General features: G+C 38.2%; 1 protein-coding gene across 1 annotated transcript; it reads left to right on the top strand.

Moving 5' to 3' along the window:
• Positions 1–1,006: 1,006 nt before the first annotated feature.
• LOC121503615 (primary amine oxidase, liver isozyme-like) lies at positions 1,007–13,732 on the top strand. Its single transcript, XM_041778100.1, has 6 exons — positions 1,007–2,637; positions 4,623–4,741; positions 7,167–7,333; positions 9,214–9,346; positions 9,468–9,776; positions 11,830–13,732. Exons 1-5 carry the CDS (start codon positions 1,065–1,067, stop codon positions 9,756–9,758), a joined length of 2,283 nt encoding a protein of 760 aa, XP_041634034.1. The 5' UTR covers positions 1,007–1,064; the 3' UTR covers positions 9,759–9,776; positions 11,830–13,732.
• Positions 13,733–14,988: the final 1,256 nt, after the last annotated feature.

Raw genomic sequence — 14,988 nt, 5'->3', positions numbered from 1 at the left:
AACAAACTTTGAAAAGTTCCTTTGACAAAGGGTTCTTATTTTTTTGAAGTTGGGGGGGCTGACTTTAGTCCACATTGAAGAACCACTTTCAGACTCTGTTGATAATAAGTTAAATGAAACAAAGTTTTCAATCCTCCATCCAACCAACACTTTTAAACTATCAAATGTTTTGAGCAATCCTAGAAGTTGGCCTGTATTATTTCCTTAATGCATAACTACTAGTTGCTATGATGAAAATGTGCATTACACATTTTCTTAACTATTTGTTGTTGTTATTTGACTAAGTCCACTAAAGCTGCTATAATCCTGAGTTACTGATGATGTTGGCTTACCCATCAAAGATATTCCAATTTGCAGTTAAAGTGAAAGATCATAAATCTTTAAAAACAAAAAGTTAGCTCTTGACTTGAAAGTTGTATGAATACAACTTTGGCATAAGATTTATTGCTTAAGGTCTCTATAGTAGTCACTATCACAGTCAGTTCTGCATACAAGGATCTGCCCAGTACCCTGTGTGGCTGCTGTGATTTGGATGAAACTTCAATGAGTCCTGTCTCATGCTGAAAAGGTTTCGAATAGCACCAAGAGGATGAATGGGAGACAGGCTGTAGCATTTGCACTGAATTACTGTTCACATTCTTTGGATGAAGTGCTTTAACTCGTTTATCGCCGTGTATTTTTAACCAAACATATGTTGCCTTTCTAAAAGGAATTGCACGTTTTTAAACAACTCTACAAAAACAGAGGGACCCAAGAAGATTATTTGCAGCACACGAAAGTGTGCACATCCTCAACCACCATGATGTGACGTTTAGACAGCGTGCGTAAAAACACCGAAGGGCGTGCGTAAAATTGCCGTTTGGGCGCTGAAAAATGAATGTACCATTATAGCTGTTTATATCATGTTATAGAGAGAGGCTGTGTGGAGCTGGAATGGTGGTATTGCAACAGAAGGGGGAGGGGAACGGATGGATTGAGGGGCGCGCCTATTCTCAAAGTTGGCTAGACTGTTAACTCAATCCCATGGCTCACTCCTCTCCTCCCTCTTTTCGAGCCTGTGCGTAATGGTAGAGAAGAGAATGAACTCTCTTGTGAAATGGGTGCTGATCCTACTGGTCCTTTTCTCAATCATTCTCAACATAGTTCTAATTGCGATCCACTCCAGCAGGGCGCCCAAATGTTCCGCTCGTCCTACCCACCCGCTGCGGGTCAAACACGATGAACGTAGCGTCGTGTTCGCAGATCTCACCCAGGAGGAATACTTGCAGGTCCAGCAGTTCATGCTCAAACAAAAAGACTTGGACATATCCACAAACCAGATCACGAAGCCATGGGAAAACTTTTTGTTTTTAATAGACCTGTCCTTGCCAAGGAAAGTGGACGCACTGGCTTTCTTGGATGGGAAAGGTGTCAAGCCTGTCAGGGAGGCAACGGTGGTGGTCTTCCACGGTGCGCACGGCTACATAAAGGAGTACGTAGTGGGGCCTCTTCCAAACCCAACATACTACAAGGATGTCACCAAGGAGAGGTACAAGACAGACCTGCCTATCACTTCGCGCGCCGTCACCGTTGGAGAATACGCATTACTTTTCAGTTTTTTTCAGCGCCATGTCTTCTCCAAACTTGACAAGCTCATGAAAGAGAGTTTCGACGTGGATGAGGACAAGCAGCTGAATGCGTTTGAGCAGATGCCTCGTGGAGTCCGAGCCGGGGACAGGAAGACCTGGGTGTCTTTCTTCAGAGACATGAGCGGCATGTACATCCATCCGGTGGGCTTCGAGGTTCTGGTCAACCATGAGAGCGTCAACGCTTCCGAATGGCAAGTGGAGCGGCTGCTTTACAATGGTCAGTACTTTGACACTGTAGAGGAACTCAAACAGAAGTATGAAGCTGGATCTGTAAAGAAAATAAAGTACAAGGAGACAGCTGATTATGGATCACTGAGACCAAAGCACAAAACTCAGCAGATCGGTCCGCAGCTGTTTAACGTGGAAGGCAAACGCTACAGCATCAGCAACAATCACGTGGTTTACTTGGACTGGAGCTTTGTCTTTGGACTGAGCGCTCAAACGGGCGCGAGGGTTTTTGACGTGCGTTTCAAAGGTGAGAGGATCATCTATGAGCTGAGTGTGCAAGAGGCCATGTCAGTGTACGGCTCAGTGACTCCAGGGATGATGATGACGAAGTTTTTAGACTCCAGCATCGGGATAGGACGCTTTGCGCATGAACTAGCCCGTGGTGTGGACTGCCCCTACGATGCCACCTACATCGACACGTACCGCTACATTGATGTCCCAACCCCGGTCAGATTTCGAAATTCAATTTGCGTCTTTGAGCACAACTTGGGTCAGCCTCTGCGGAGGCATTTCGCAGACTTTTTCCACAACAGCTATGGGGGGATGGTGAACAGTGCTTTGGTGATGAGGACAATCACGGCAATAGGAAACTATGACTATATGTGGGACTTCATCTTCTACCAGAGTGGATCAGTGGAGGCTAAGGTGCATGCCACTGGCTACATTTCTTCTTCTTATCTTATGGATGGAAATCTGAAATATGGACACCAGGTGGCCGAGAACGTGCTTGGGAACATTCACACACACTTTATCAACTTTAAGGTAGATCTGGATGTGCGAGGTGAGTGCAGGTGGTATCACATTTATTTATTTATTTATTTATTTTAGGGGTCAGTGCACTTAAACTTGAACATAAATGAGCCAGATTGTAGCCATAGGTTAATTCCCTGTCCCTGGTAGATGCTATACAAATAAAAGTTTACATTAAGCATGTAGCCTCTATATTGAAAAAAATAAAAATAAAACCAAGAAACACACAGAGACCAATCATCATAAACAGTGTATTATTATACAAACGTCTACATATAACAATACAGAAGTTGGCTATATGACTATCCACAAGACTGACCAGGAATAAAGTGGCCATTACAGTTAAAGTGTGCAAGGCATTGATGTTCCTAAGGCATATTGTAAAGTACTTTGGTGCTTTCCTGTTAATGTGTTGCACATGGTTATAAATGTGCTTGTAAAAAATGCACATTTGTTCTTGGCCTATTTATTTAAAGAATTGCACAAAGCCCAATTGCACAGAATTTGCATATATAGATGTGTTTATGCATGTAATATTACACAGGAATAGCATACAAAGGTGTTTTTATGAATGTAATATTGCACTTTACGTTAATGTATGTCAGTATGTACACATAGAAATGAAAAAATGGGTAAGTGTGGTCACAGTTTTAGTTCGTCAAAGGTGGGACATCTAATGGGTTTCTCATGTCCTCTCTATCAGTGGCTCTTGTCAGTATATCAGGAGAGTTTATGTATTCATTTAGTGGAGGTGTTGGGGCTTTATGTCTCAGACAGACTTTTTACATTTTGGAAGTTTTCAAGCTCAGAAGCTTGTACGATTGGAGGATGCTACAGTGGTGATATGAGAAATGCTTCTTGTCTGATATTTTTTTAATGCTCTTTCATACAGTGATTAGTAAGTCGCTAGTTAGTCAATATGTTAGAATGGTATTGACTATAGAAACTTAAGGACAGCACTTTAATAAGGTATGTCCTGATTTGCCTGAAATTATTTAGGTTAAATTTAACAGTGTTTGGTATTTTTTAAAGGATAAGGAAAAGTCCTCATATATATCATATATATAAATCATATATATATATACATATATATATATATATGTATATATATATATATGTATATAAATTGAAGTCCCATACAGGGAAGAATCTAAGCCTAACCTGAACAAGTACATCAGTATGACAGTGGCACAACAGCCAGAAAACTTCCTGTTTGATGAGCTTTAATGTTGAGTAATCTGTAGTTCATAATTGTTGCATGCATGCATTAATGTTGTGAGTTTTGTTCATACCTGCTTTTCACCACCAGCAAGTGATGCTATATGCTGAATTTATGTATCCCGGTTTCTATATCATGAAAACAACAAGACTACATCAATGCAAAACAAATAAGAAACAAACAAAAGAAAATAGTTCAACCACTGATGAGAAACTAATCATCCAAGTCATTCATCCAGTTTTCTAATGATTTGACAACTTAGAACCCAAATATGTGGCTCTGAAGAGGTGCATTTCCCTGAGAGGACAACAAACAGGAAATAGCAGCTTAACAGTTATGAACCACACAGCTGAGGTGTGGGTTCATGAGGGGTTGTATTTGAAATAACTGTTGGAGAAGACATTTCTTAATAAGCATTGTCTAAATGTCTGACTTAACTGCATGAGGAAAAATCCAGACACAGTAGCTCACAAGTAAGCCAAAAAAACTGATGATGTGTTGATCAGGGCCCCCATATTTTGTTAGAAGAGTTGGCACCATTCTTAGGACTCATAAGTGGCAGGAGCACTGACACATATTAGAACATTAGCTATTTTTTCAATACACAATTATGAAACCTTTAAAGAATACTCTGGTAATTCAGCTGTTGTTGATCATACATAGTATTGACTTGTAGTTTAAAAAATGATCAAAAAACACCTGGAACTCATTTAAAGGAGATCAAAATATCCTGTTTACAACATCTTCATGAAATTACAACAGAAAACAGTTTGTAACACAAGCGTAATTCCTTGCAGGTGTAAATAATTTTTTCCAGACCAAAGATATGAAGTTTGTCAACACATCTCTGCCATGGATGCCTGATCGCCACGCTATGGTCCCTCAGCTTGTGGAGAATCAACTGAAGACAGAAAAGGTCAGCTTTTGTTCATTATTCCATCACTGCATATTTATTTCACAGTCTGTAGATACTAAACCTTTTGAAATATAATTTTTAGACCCTATTATTATCCAGCCTGGCTTGATTATCAGTATATCACCATTAGAGGCACAATCCTACACAGAATGGTCTGAACAACACACCACTGACGCAGACCTGTTAAAGTACGAGACATTTTTAAAGCAGTTTCAAGGAAACAAGTCAAAGCAAACATCAAAGCTTATGACAGTTGGAACAAGGGCCCTTCTCTGATGGTGATATGCTCGCTGTCCAAGCATGCGGCACAAAGTGAAATGGGATATGTCCATCTAATGCTAATTACATGTTGCACAATTCAGGAACAAAGCAAAGTGCAGAGAACAAAGAGGTTGGATTAAGTTCCTTGATTATATATAATTAAGATGAAACAAACCAATCAGTGCCAGCTCTTATTCTCTTCAAGAGCCAGGTGCACCTGCAGGTTGGCACATTGATATTTGGGTTAGTGGATAACAATATCTAGTCTTAAACAGACTGAACCATGAAACACATCATTTCTGTGTGGGGCACATAAGTATGGCCTCACCAATTCTTAAAATCCGTACAGGATCTGTTAGTTAATCTTCTGTGAGCTCAACTTTAAATAACAGTAGGATGTAAACATTTGTTTACCTATTTTTGTGACCTGAATCTAGGTTATATTCTGTGACACATACTCAACAGACACTAAGCAGTCTGTATTAATATCTGTGGACTTTATTGTCAAGCATAAAATTTATCATGAAATCCAATTTCTTGTGACATAACAGTATGTGAGTGCTTCTACATGTGTTTCTGTGTGTATGAGACAGAACCCACAGTGGAGGAGTGGGATGAGTGTCTTTTTAGCCAAGTGTCAATAACTGTGGCTTTAGCTCTTTTCCCACCCATTAGCTGGTAGAACTAACCTTGCAAAGCAGATGGATACGCCCATTTCCTTGTTTTTCACTGGCGAATCCATCTTGCAAAGCTCCCGTCTGAACCGTTTGGGCCCGGTTAGAAAGCGACAGGACCAATCAGCGACGAGGGGCAGCACTTTCAGGCGCAGCAGAGTCGTGACGTTAACAAGCAGCAGCAAGAGCTGGTGCAGTTATGGAGGAAAAGACTAGCGTGGATGCTGCTAAAGCGCCAGTTTGATCAGAACTTGACAACATTTCTTTGTTAAAAGAAGAACAAAGAACAGCAGTGAGTTGTTTTCTTTTCAAAAACGACAAAAGTCAAGTACTTACATGTCTATAGTCACCATGTTTCGCATTATTCCCTAGTAGCTGCGCACACACAGCTCGATAGCTGCTACCTCACGTGTTTTGTTGTTCTTATTGGCCCATAGAGATGTGATAGATAGAACGTTCATCCAATCACATTCCGAGTTTTTTCAAAGCCTCTGCCTTTTCCCAAAAGTTTCCTACTGAAGCTTTCCCAGATGGATTTGTGAAACACATCCATCTGGCATGTCAGGTTATGGTGGAACCGTGTTTTGTGTTTTATTGTGGTTGGAAGGGTGAATGTTATAGGGTGGAGCAAAGAAAGCCTCAAAACTCATTTGGTGACCCAAAAAATTTCTCCTAAACTCACCAGTGGACCCAGACCCAGACTTTAAGGATGAGTGGTCTAAGGCAATGTTTTCCAAACTTTTTTTCTGGTGACCCACCTTTTCTAATGTACAAGCCATTGTGACCTAACAGTTTTGTTTTCTGTCCATTATTACCTCGGACAAGGAGGTTATGTGATCAGGTGGGTTTGTTAGTTTGTTAGTTTGTTTGTTAGCAACATAACTCAAAAAGTTGTGGGCGGATTTTCAGGAAATTTTCAGGAAATGTCAGAAATGGCATAAGGAAGAACTGATTAGATTTTGGGAGTGATCTGGATCACTCTTTGGATCCAGGAATTTTTTTAAGAATTCTGTACTATTAGGAGATAGGGCTGGAGATGGCGGAGGTCTGCGCTCTCTGAGTGCTTTTCTAGTTGCTTAACAAGCCACTTCACTACCATCACATAGACTTTCTTTGCATAGTCAACCCCTTTGGCCTTCATTAGCAGTCTGGTCTGGAACTGAATTTCATTTTTTTATCAGCAAAACATCCATAACTGTGACTTAGGCTCCTATGCTATCCAGTGGGTGTTGGAGCTCTGGTCTGTGTTTTACTACGGTGGAGAGGATGAGTGTTATAGCTATATGGCTATAATACATATTGCAGACAAAATTGTCACATTAAATACTGTAGAAGAGAAATTCTAATCACTAATTTAGTGACCAAAAAAAGTCTCCAGCTACCCAACCAAGGGTCCCAAACCAGACTTTGGGAACGAGTGGTCTGAAATTTGGAATTTCCGGGAAATTTCAATAATCTTTTAACAAATATCTACTGTTATAACTCCTCAGGAAGCTGCTTTGCGTTATGACACCAAAACTCCACGCTACCTTCACATCGCCAGCAACGAGACAAACCGCTGGGGTCACCAGCGCTCCTACAGGCTGCAGGTGTTCAGCTTCACTGGGGACCACCTCCCAGAGAGCCAGGTAGAGGAGAGATCTATGTCCTGGGCCAGGTGAGACTGCCTCAAAGTTCTAATCTATGAGTAAATTAATAAATGGAAAACTTCAAACCCAGGGTTTGCAAAAAAAAAAAAAAAAAAAAAAGATGCACCTCATCATACCCTCTGAAGCCTCAGTGGAATTCTGGGTTAATCTTTTGTCAATAGTCAATACATCTATAACACTCTGACTTCAACAAAATAAAATCAGATCTGTTCTTTGAGCTCTCCTTTCCTAGTTTTCCACAAATATTTCTCAGTACAAAAAAAGCTAGTTTTCCTGCTTTATGGGCTTTTAAAAAATACAAGATTTCCATACAGTTTCACTAACTCTCTGTCAGTGTCAGAAAAAAACTGTGCTGTTTATAATTAAATCAAGAGGTTAAACCCCAGAACATGTTTTTATTGGTCTCAGTTGTACCAAAGATTCAAGTGGAAAAAGTCACAGCATGCAGTTGTTAATGTTTTATCAAGTCAGGGTTTTTTGATCAACTCATAAGTGAGTCAAGACTGAACTTTCTTTTTTGTGGTATTAATCAAATTTTAAATTTCAAAATTTAATTTGTTTTATTTGGTTCTTTTAAGCCTTTTTCAGCTTTCAAATCCTTCCTATTTTCATTACATGCCCCTGTCCTCTGGCAGCCATGCTCTCTCTCCCTAGAGGAACACATTTCTTTGTAAACATCTTAAAAACTTGTTTGTTTTGTGTTTCTTCAACATCATCAGCCATTTCTCACAACATTTAAAGTTATGTTTAGTCTACCAGACCAGGCCCTGAGTGGAACTTCCGATTAAACTAGAGAACAGTTTTTTTGATCTGCTGTGACGATGCGCTCACATCGCAGCACACTCCTGCAGCTGTTACATAAACCACGGCAGCACATCTGTGCTATTAGAGCTCTTGTTTATGCTGCATCAGCATTAACCAGCTCTGGAACAAGGTTCTGCTGATAGTCAGAGTACGCTCACTTAAAGGGATAATTCAACATTTTGGCAAATTCACCCATTGCCATAATTCCTATAGTCTTAGTAATAGGTTCGTTTCCTTTAGTTGCTGGTGCAAGCTGTTTCTAGATCTGGGGGCACCGAAATACCAGCTGAGCAGCTAACGCTATGTAAGCAGACAGAATTTTTGCTTTCCCTCATCAAACTCATCAAATACACAATCCAACAACTCCAAAACGCTCTCGTGGACAAGTTGTGACCTACACATTCACCACACTATGAAATAATAACGTATGATTATGTAACATTACGACACATGAAGCAAATACTCAGAACTATTTCTTGAGTAAACCACTGGGCGGAGTGACACAGTGCAGCAGCCATGTCTGGAGCGTAGTTCCAGCTTTGCATTTAGCTTTAAAACATCTCCGTCTCGTAATGTTCCATGATTATTTCATAGCCCTTTGCCACCTTTCCCCATCATCCCCCCGGCGACCTTGCAGGGACACAGACTCTGCAAATTGCTTAGTTCTCTGATAACTGATGGTGATAGATTTTTATGAAATTTCATGAAATGAAGAAATGCACCTTTGTTCTCCGTTAAACAACAACAGCGACAGCATGACTTGCTTCTTGTCATGGAACTAACATACATCCTACATTGTGACTATTGTGTGCACACACATTTGCAGTCACCATTGAAAAATGATAGATGATTCAGTCTAACAGGTCAGTCATTGATAACATGCTTAGTCAACATCTTAATTATCATAGAATAATAATAAAAAGAGAAAGTCATAGAGCTGCCCATCTCTGTCACTCTCACAATCTTCACAACAAACTGCACAAGACCAAGGTGTCCTGAAGAAGTACCTTTTAAGCAGAATGCAGATCTTCAGGCATGGCTCTTCTACTGATGCCACTGTGTGTGCTCGTCTGTCTCTCCACAGGTATAAGGTTGCTATCACCAAACATAAGGACTTAGAACAGACCAGTTCGAGTTTGTACAGTCAAAACAACATGTGGAATCCAGCTGTCGACTTCAGCAAATACATTGAAGACAATGAAAGCATAGAAAATGAGGTGTGTTAAATTTGTATCTGTGTGAAAACGATAAGATAATACAGCCATGTTTATAAACTTAATGTTAAATTACTCATATGAATGGATTATTTGCATGATGTCTATGAAAATGTGCCCACAGGACCTGGTTGCCTGGGTGACCACCGGTTTCCTCCACATCCCACATGCAGAGGACATCCCCAACACTGTGACTGTGGGTAATGGAGGTGGGGTCCTGCTGCGACCACACAACTACTTTGATGAGGACCCCTCTATTCACTCTGCTGATTCGGTGTACATCAGTCCCAAGGCTGTAGACAGCTGTGAAAACAACAGGATGGCCTGCCTTGCTCAAGAGACCTGCAGCCCTGTCTTTGAGCCCTTTACATATCATGGCTTTGAAGGAGTCATGAGGTTTGAGGATTGGGCCTGATTATCTGAATGCTTGCAGGTAATTACAATGCTGAAACATGGCAATGTACTTATTTAGTTATCTGTGTTGATGTTGAAAAATATGGGGCAGTCTAGGGCAGGAAATTGTTGATGTCATCCATGGAGAAATTTAGGAAGTTATGCAAATCTGCTATTTTTTAAGTGAGAGAAGAGCATCATAGAGGAAGGGAAGGATATGGTCAACCCTTTCTTACCATTAACAATTCAAGCAAAGTCAACTTCTTCTCATGAGGGAAAATTCATAAATATATCAAAGAACACATTGGAAAAAAAACAGTCATGAATGCAACAATTATGGCAGGGTGCATGAATATGTTAATTCATAATTCATAATTTTAAACACATTAAAACATAAACAACCTATTGGATGTTGGAAGTGAGACATTTTGCCATTTCAGGAAAAAAAAATATTAGCTCATTTTGAATTTGATGGCAGCACCACATCTCATAAGTAGGTACAGGACCATCTTTTCTGGCGAGTAGCATTCTGTCCATTTAACAAAAGTCTGTCAGTGTCTGGAAAGTGAGGAGGCAGTTGAGACCAGAGGAATGTTGTCCCTGTCTTGGCTTATGTAGGAAGCTGCTCAACCTGCTCATCAGTCTTAAGTCTTCTTTGCCACCTTTTTTGTCTGTTTCTTTAATGATGTGCCAAATGTTATCCGTTGGTGAGAGCTCAGAACCCAGACTCTTCTACAGAGAAATCACGCTGTTGTGATGGATATGCAATGCCTTCCCTTAAAAAGGGATTTTGTCTGAGTGAAGGCATGTGTTCCTGTTAACCCTCTATATACTTTTCAGCATTGATAGTGTCTTTCCAGATGTGTAAGCTGCTGCCATAGGCACTAATGCAACGCCATGCTATCAGAGATGTAGGCTTCTTAGCTTTGCACTTAAAAACAAGCCTGATTGTCCCTCTTATCTTTAGTCTGCTGGACATGTCAGTCATGGTTTCCAAAAAGAATTTTTGAATTTTGATTAATCTGACTACAGAACAGTATTCCATTTTGCCTAAGTCCATTTTATATGAGCTATGGCCCAGAGAATATGTCAGTGTTTCTGGATTATGTTACGGCTTATTCTTGGCATTATACAGCTCTAACTTCCAATTCTGGATGGCACAGGGAGCTATGCTGTGCCATTTAACTTCTCAGTCTTTGTCTGCAAAGGTAGAAGCTCGATGTCTTTATACAGAGAATGAAGAGGACACAGAAGACTGTCTGTAGCTTTAGAGATTGCTTTCTTAATAAGGATGTGACACAGATAGAGCAGTTTAACACCAGTAATCTAACTAGTAAACTTTTATATGTTGCATCCTGCCAGAGTCAGTGTGTTTTCTGTCCTTACATGGCCTTTTGACCGTATTCTTGTCCCCCCTTATATCAATCTTACATCTTACAACAACACCATGATTTAATAAATCACAGGTGATAAGTTTATAAAATGACAAGGAAAAATTATTAGAAAAATGTATTAAAAATATTTTCCAAAAATGTTCTTAAATTATTGGAATAATTTGCTTTTTTGCACTTATATAACCCACATATTCTATATAATTCTGGTAACATATACAGGCATAGCTTAAATGGAACCTTGCATAATCAAAGTTTTGTTTACAATATTTAAAATGTATAAGAGGACTTTAAGAGAACAGACAATCATAGTAAATATGGGTGTCAACAGGGATTTTTTAACATTGCATTTTTAAAAAGTCTGTCTGTTGGAATTGCAGGCTAATTTACCATATTCATCATAAAATAGTTGCTTACCCTCTGTAAAACCATGTTGGCTTTGACTCTGATTTTCTGTAACTTCCATGTAGCTATTGGTTTTTAAAGAATTCATTTTAGGCATTAAACTCACCAACATGCAAAGGCTTGAAACGTGCTATATGTCATAAGATGATGCATTTTGTCATCCTTTCTTAGCCATGTAGTTAAAGGCTTCTTTTGTTTGATATTGCTCTTTACATTGAGTCTTGGATGTGAACAAAAAATAGAGAAAAAGAAAAAAAATCTTAACCTTTTTGTGGTTCTTTTATTTTGATTTTGTAGACTGGATTTCCTGAGTGGACCATTCACACCTCTTCAATATTAGATGGCCTCATGTGGTGTCCACCAAAGGAACAGGAAGGAAACAATTCACCTCAGTCTCAGCCTCCTTCTTTATTACAGTATGACAAATGAATGCAGTCTGCTTACTGTGATATGTTAGCTTATTCATCAAGGATTGAAAGGGAACCCTGCATATTAAGACATATTGATGTTATCAAATTAACATTAGTGTCTTTTAAGTATATGTTGTACAAAGACACACACTTTTACATTTTGAGTAATGTAAAATATATATATATTCACATGCAGGCTACTATTGTTTTGCAAAGCACCCTGGGTAGTGATGTCAGATTGGTTGTATTGTTTTTCTTCCCACATCTTTTTAATAGTACTTACCTGAATCTACATTACAACTTCAATATCTTCACAAAGACTGCGCCATGGTTAAAGTTGGAAGGCTTTTAAGATGACACGTGCTTGGAAGAAAAGTAACGGAGTCAGATGAATCAACACCCAAGGCTAAAAAATAAGTGTGTTTCTTCTTTACAAACTACACATTAAAGACACTAAAGTTAATTTAATAAAATCAACATTGCCTTAATATGCAGGGCTCCTGCTACATCTCTGCTGGACTACTTCATTCATACACACAAGAGAAAGGACAACTGAGCTAGAGAAACACAAAGGGGGTTTAAGGAGAAACCTTGCCTCCGTCAGGTATTTGCTTACATTAACTTTAAATGTATTCAGTTAAGTGAACTGTGTATGAAAGAAAATCTGATACAAGACTATTTAACCATGCAGAAGTCTGTCACGTAAGTCTTTGTTTTCTTTTTATTAAAAATTTTATTTAAAAATTCACCTGAGCATACCTGTATTAGCCTCATAAGATGAGGCAAAGTGGGTTTTTTTAAAAGTATCTTTCATACACAAAGACTTTGAAGTGCTAAAAGTCATAAAGTACTTTTAAAAACACATTTTTAGAAAAAAAAAAAAAACACGATATATCACAAAACCAGCTTGAAAATTCTCAAAAGAATCACATTGTAAAAGTCACACTGTGAACCCTGGCTCTTCTGGGCTCATTGAGCAATTGTACTGTTGAGGATAAACCCTCCTTTATGAAAATATATGACTACTTAAAAAACTGAGGAATCAAATTGAGATGTACAGTGTCATTAGGCCCGAGCACTGACCCCAATGTGAGAATGCTATATGCAAGGAATTCTTTTTTTTTTTTTTTTTTTAATTGTTTTGTTTTTTATAAAATGTGTGTTTGTAATGTGGATCAATCACTGTGTTTAAATAATTTGGTGAAAATTCTTGAAACATGCTGGTATTGGTGATTTGATGGATAATTGAGTTGTCTTTTAAAATTGCCATTCTAACCCTTTAACTGAAAACATTTGAATTTTAATCCAAATGAACAGGAGTATTAAGGAGACCTAGCTGTCTGTAACTTTGAATGTATGTAAAGGAATGTGACTGTTCAACATACTGTATGGTCTGTGTATGTGAATATTTTTTTCATCATCTATCTTGCACATGCACCAACATTACCCTATCAAAATTTTGTCTTGCTCAAGAACTTCACATACACAGTATCCTACCTGAGGCTTAGTCTTAATGTGGATATGTATATTAGCACCCCATCATGTAAGCTCTGTCCTGGTGTAGGTCTGGGTTTGGATAGAGTAGAGATGGTGGAATTTTGCTCTAAGAGTAGTTTTGCACTCACCATAAATTATAACAGCAATATTTGAGCACTTCTTCTTTTTAATGGCACATTGTATTATTGCCATTTTTGAACATAATTGTCACGCTTTAAAGTATATTTTACTTTGTTTGCATACCTGACTAAAATAAAAACATTTTACAATGAATAAATATGATCTAACTGTAATGTCTAAAGTTTGTTTGTGACAGCTTGCTTGACTGGAGCTATTTGCCTCCTCCTTCCAAAGTTTTTGAAAAAAGAGATAAAAAAAGGCACATCACAATGTTGGATGAGTATGAGGAGTACAGCTATATGTTTTTGGGACTGCTCATAATTTTGTTGATAAATATTCAGCCCAATCTACGTAGAAAAACTGAGGCAACTTTTTTTGACTTTTTTTTCTTTTCTTTTTTTTCTTTTTTTGTAGATTAGCCAGATTAATCTTTGTCAAAACTAAAACTCTGTTTTAGTTCAAGAACAAAAATGTTGAAGTGAAATTTACTTACATTTTCAAGTAGATTCAACAAGACTTATATTTGTTTAACTTAAGTTTTTCATTGAAATGCATGTTATTTCAATTATTCTCAGTTTGCTAAAATGACTCATGCTTTCAATGCAGTCTAACACAATAATAAGAATAATATTACTTATGACCCTTCCCACTAGTGGTATTCATTAGGGACACCTGTAACTATGCTTGCAAAGGGAGTATCTTATTTGTTTCAGTAATCTCTTGATTTTTTTTTTACATCAATGAAATTATCAGAGAACAGATACATTTATGACTATAAACAGATGTCAGGCAATCAAACTCATTTTCAGGAAGTACTCTTTTCACTCATGGTGCAAAAGTGTTGACCATAAATCAACAATAATCCATCAGAAATATGAACAAAGGAAACCCAGCAGTGATCTCTGTAAAACATTCAACACCTAAACTCACCTGATCACATTTAAACATATCTAAACACATATAAACACTCTGCCCCAGGGCATCATGGGAAAATTCTGCCTACATATCCCTAGATTTAAATCCCACCAGTCTGATCTACCATCACTGCCATGTCTTCAGTTAGCAGATCTTCTGTTCCTGATTGTTAAAAAAGCCATTTATCACTAATTTGAAATACCCATAATGCATCACAGGTGGCATTTATTCATGGATAATGTAGTTTTTTGTAGTTTTGAGACAGAATGAAACCAAATTAGGGTAACAACGTCAGGCTTAGTTATGTGGATAAATTTTGGAAGATTGGCTTAACATTGCCTAAATTATTCTTGTTTATGAACAAAAGAAACTGATAACAAAATTATATCTACTTATGTCAAGCTAGAAACTTGGATTTATTTTTGTTGATATTGACTATTAAATTAAGCTAAATTTACTTTTGCCCAGATTCATTTTTCTCAGTGTACTTTTCTTAAAGCTATGTGGTCTTAAT

The sequence above is a fragment of the Cheilinus undulatus genome, linkage group 21 (genome assembly GCF_018320785.1).
Source record: "Cheilinus undulatus linkage group 21, ASM1832078v1, whole genome shotgun sequence".
NCBI classification, from domain to species: Eukaryota; Metazoa; Chordata; class Actinopteri; order Labriformes; family Labridae; genus Cheilinus; species Cheilinus undulatus.
This window is presented reverse-complemented; position numbering and strand designations above follow the sequence as displayed.

Coding starts and splice junctions, on each gene's coding strand:
- LOC121503615 (XM_041778100.1), top strand. CDS start 1,065: ATGGTAGAGAAGAGAATGAACTCTCTTGTGAAATGGGTGCTGATCCTA. Junction 7,334..9,213: donor AGATCTATGTCCTGGGCCAG/GTGAGACTGCCT, acceptor GTCTCTCCACAG/GTATAAGGTTGCTATCACCA. Junction 9,347..9,467: donor ATGAAAGCATAGAAAATGAG/GTGTGTTAAATT, acceptor ATGTGCCCACAG/GACCTGGTTGCCTGGGTGAC.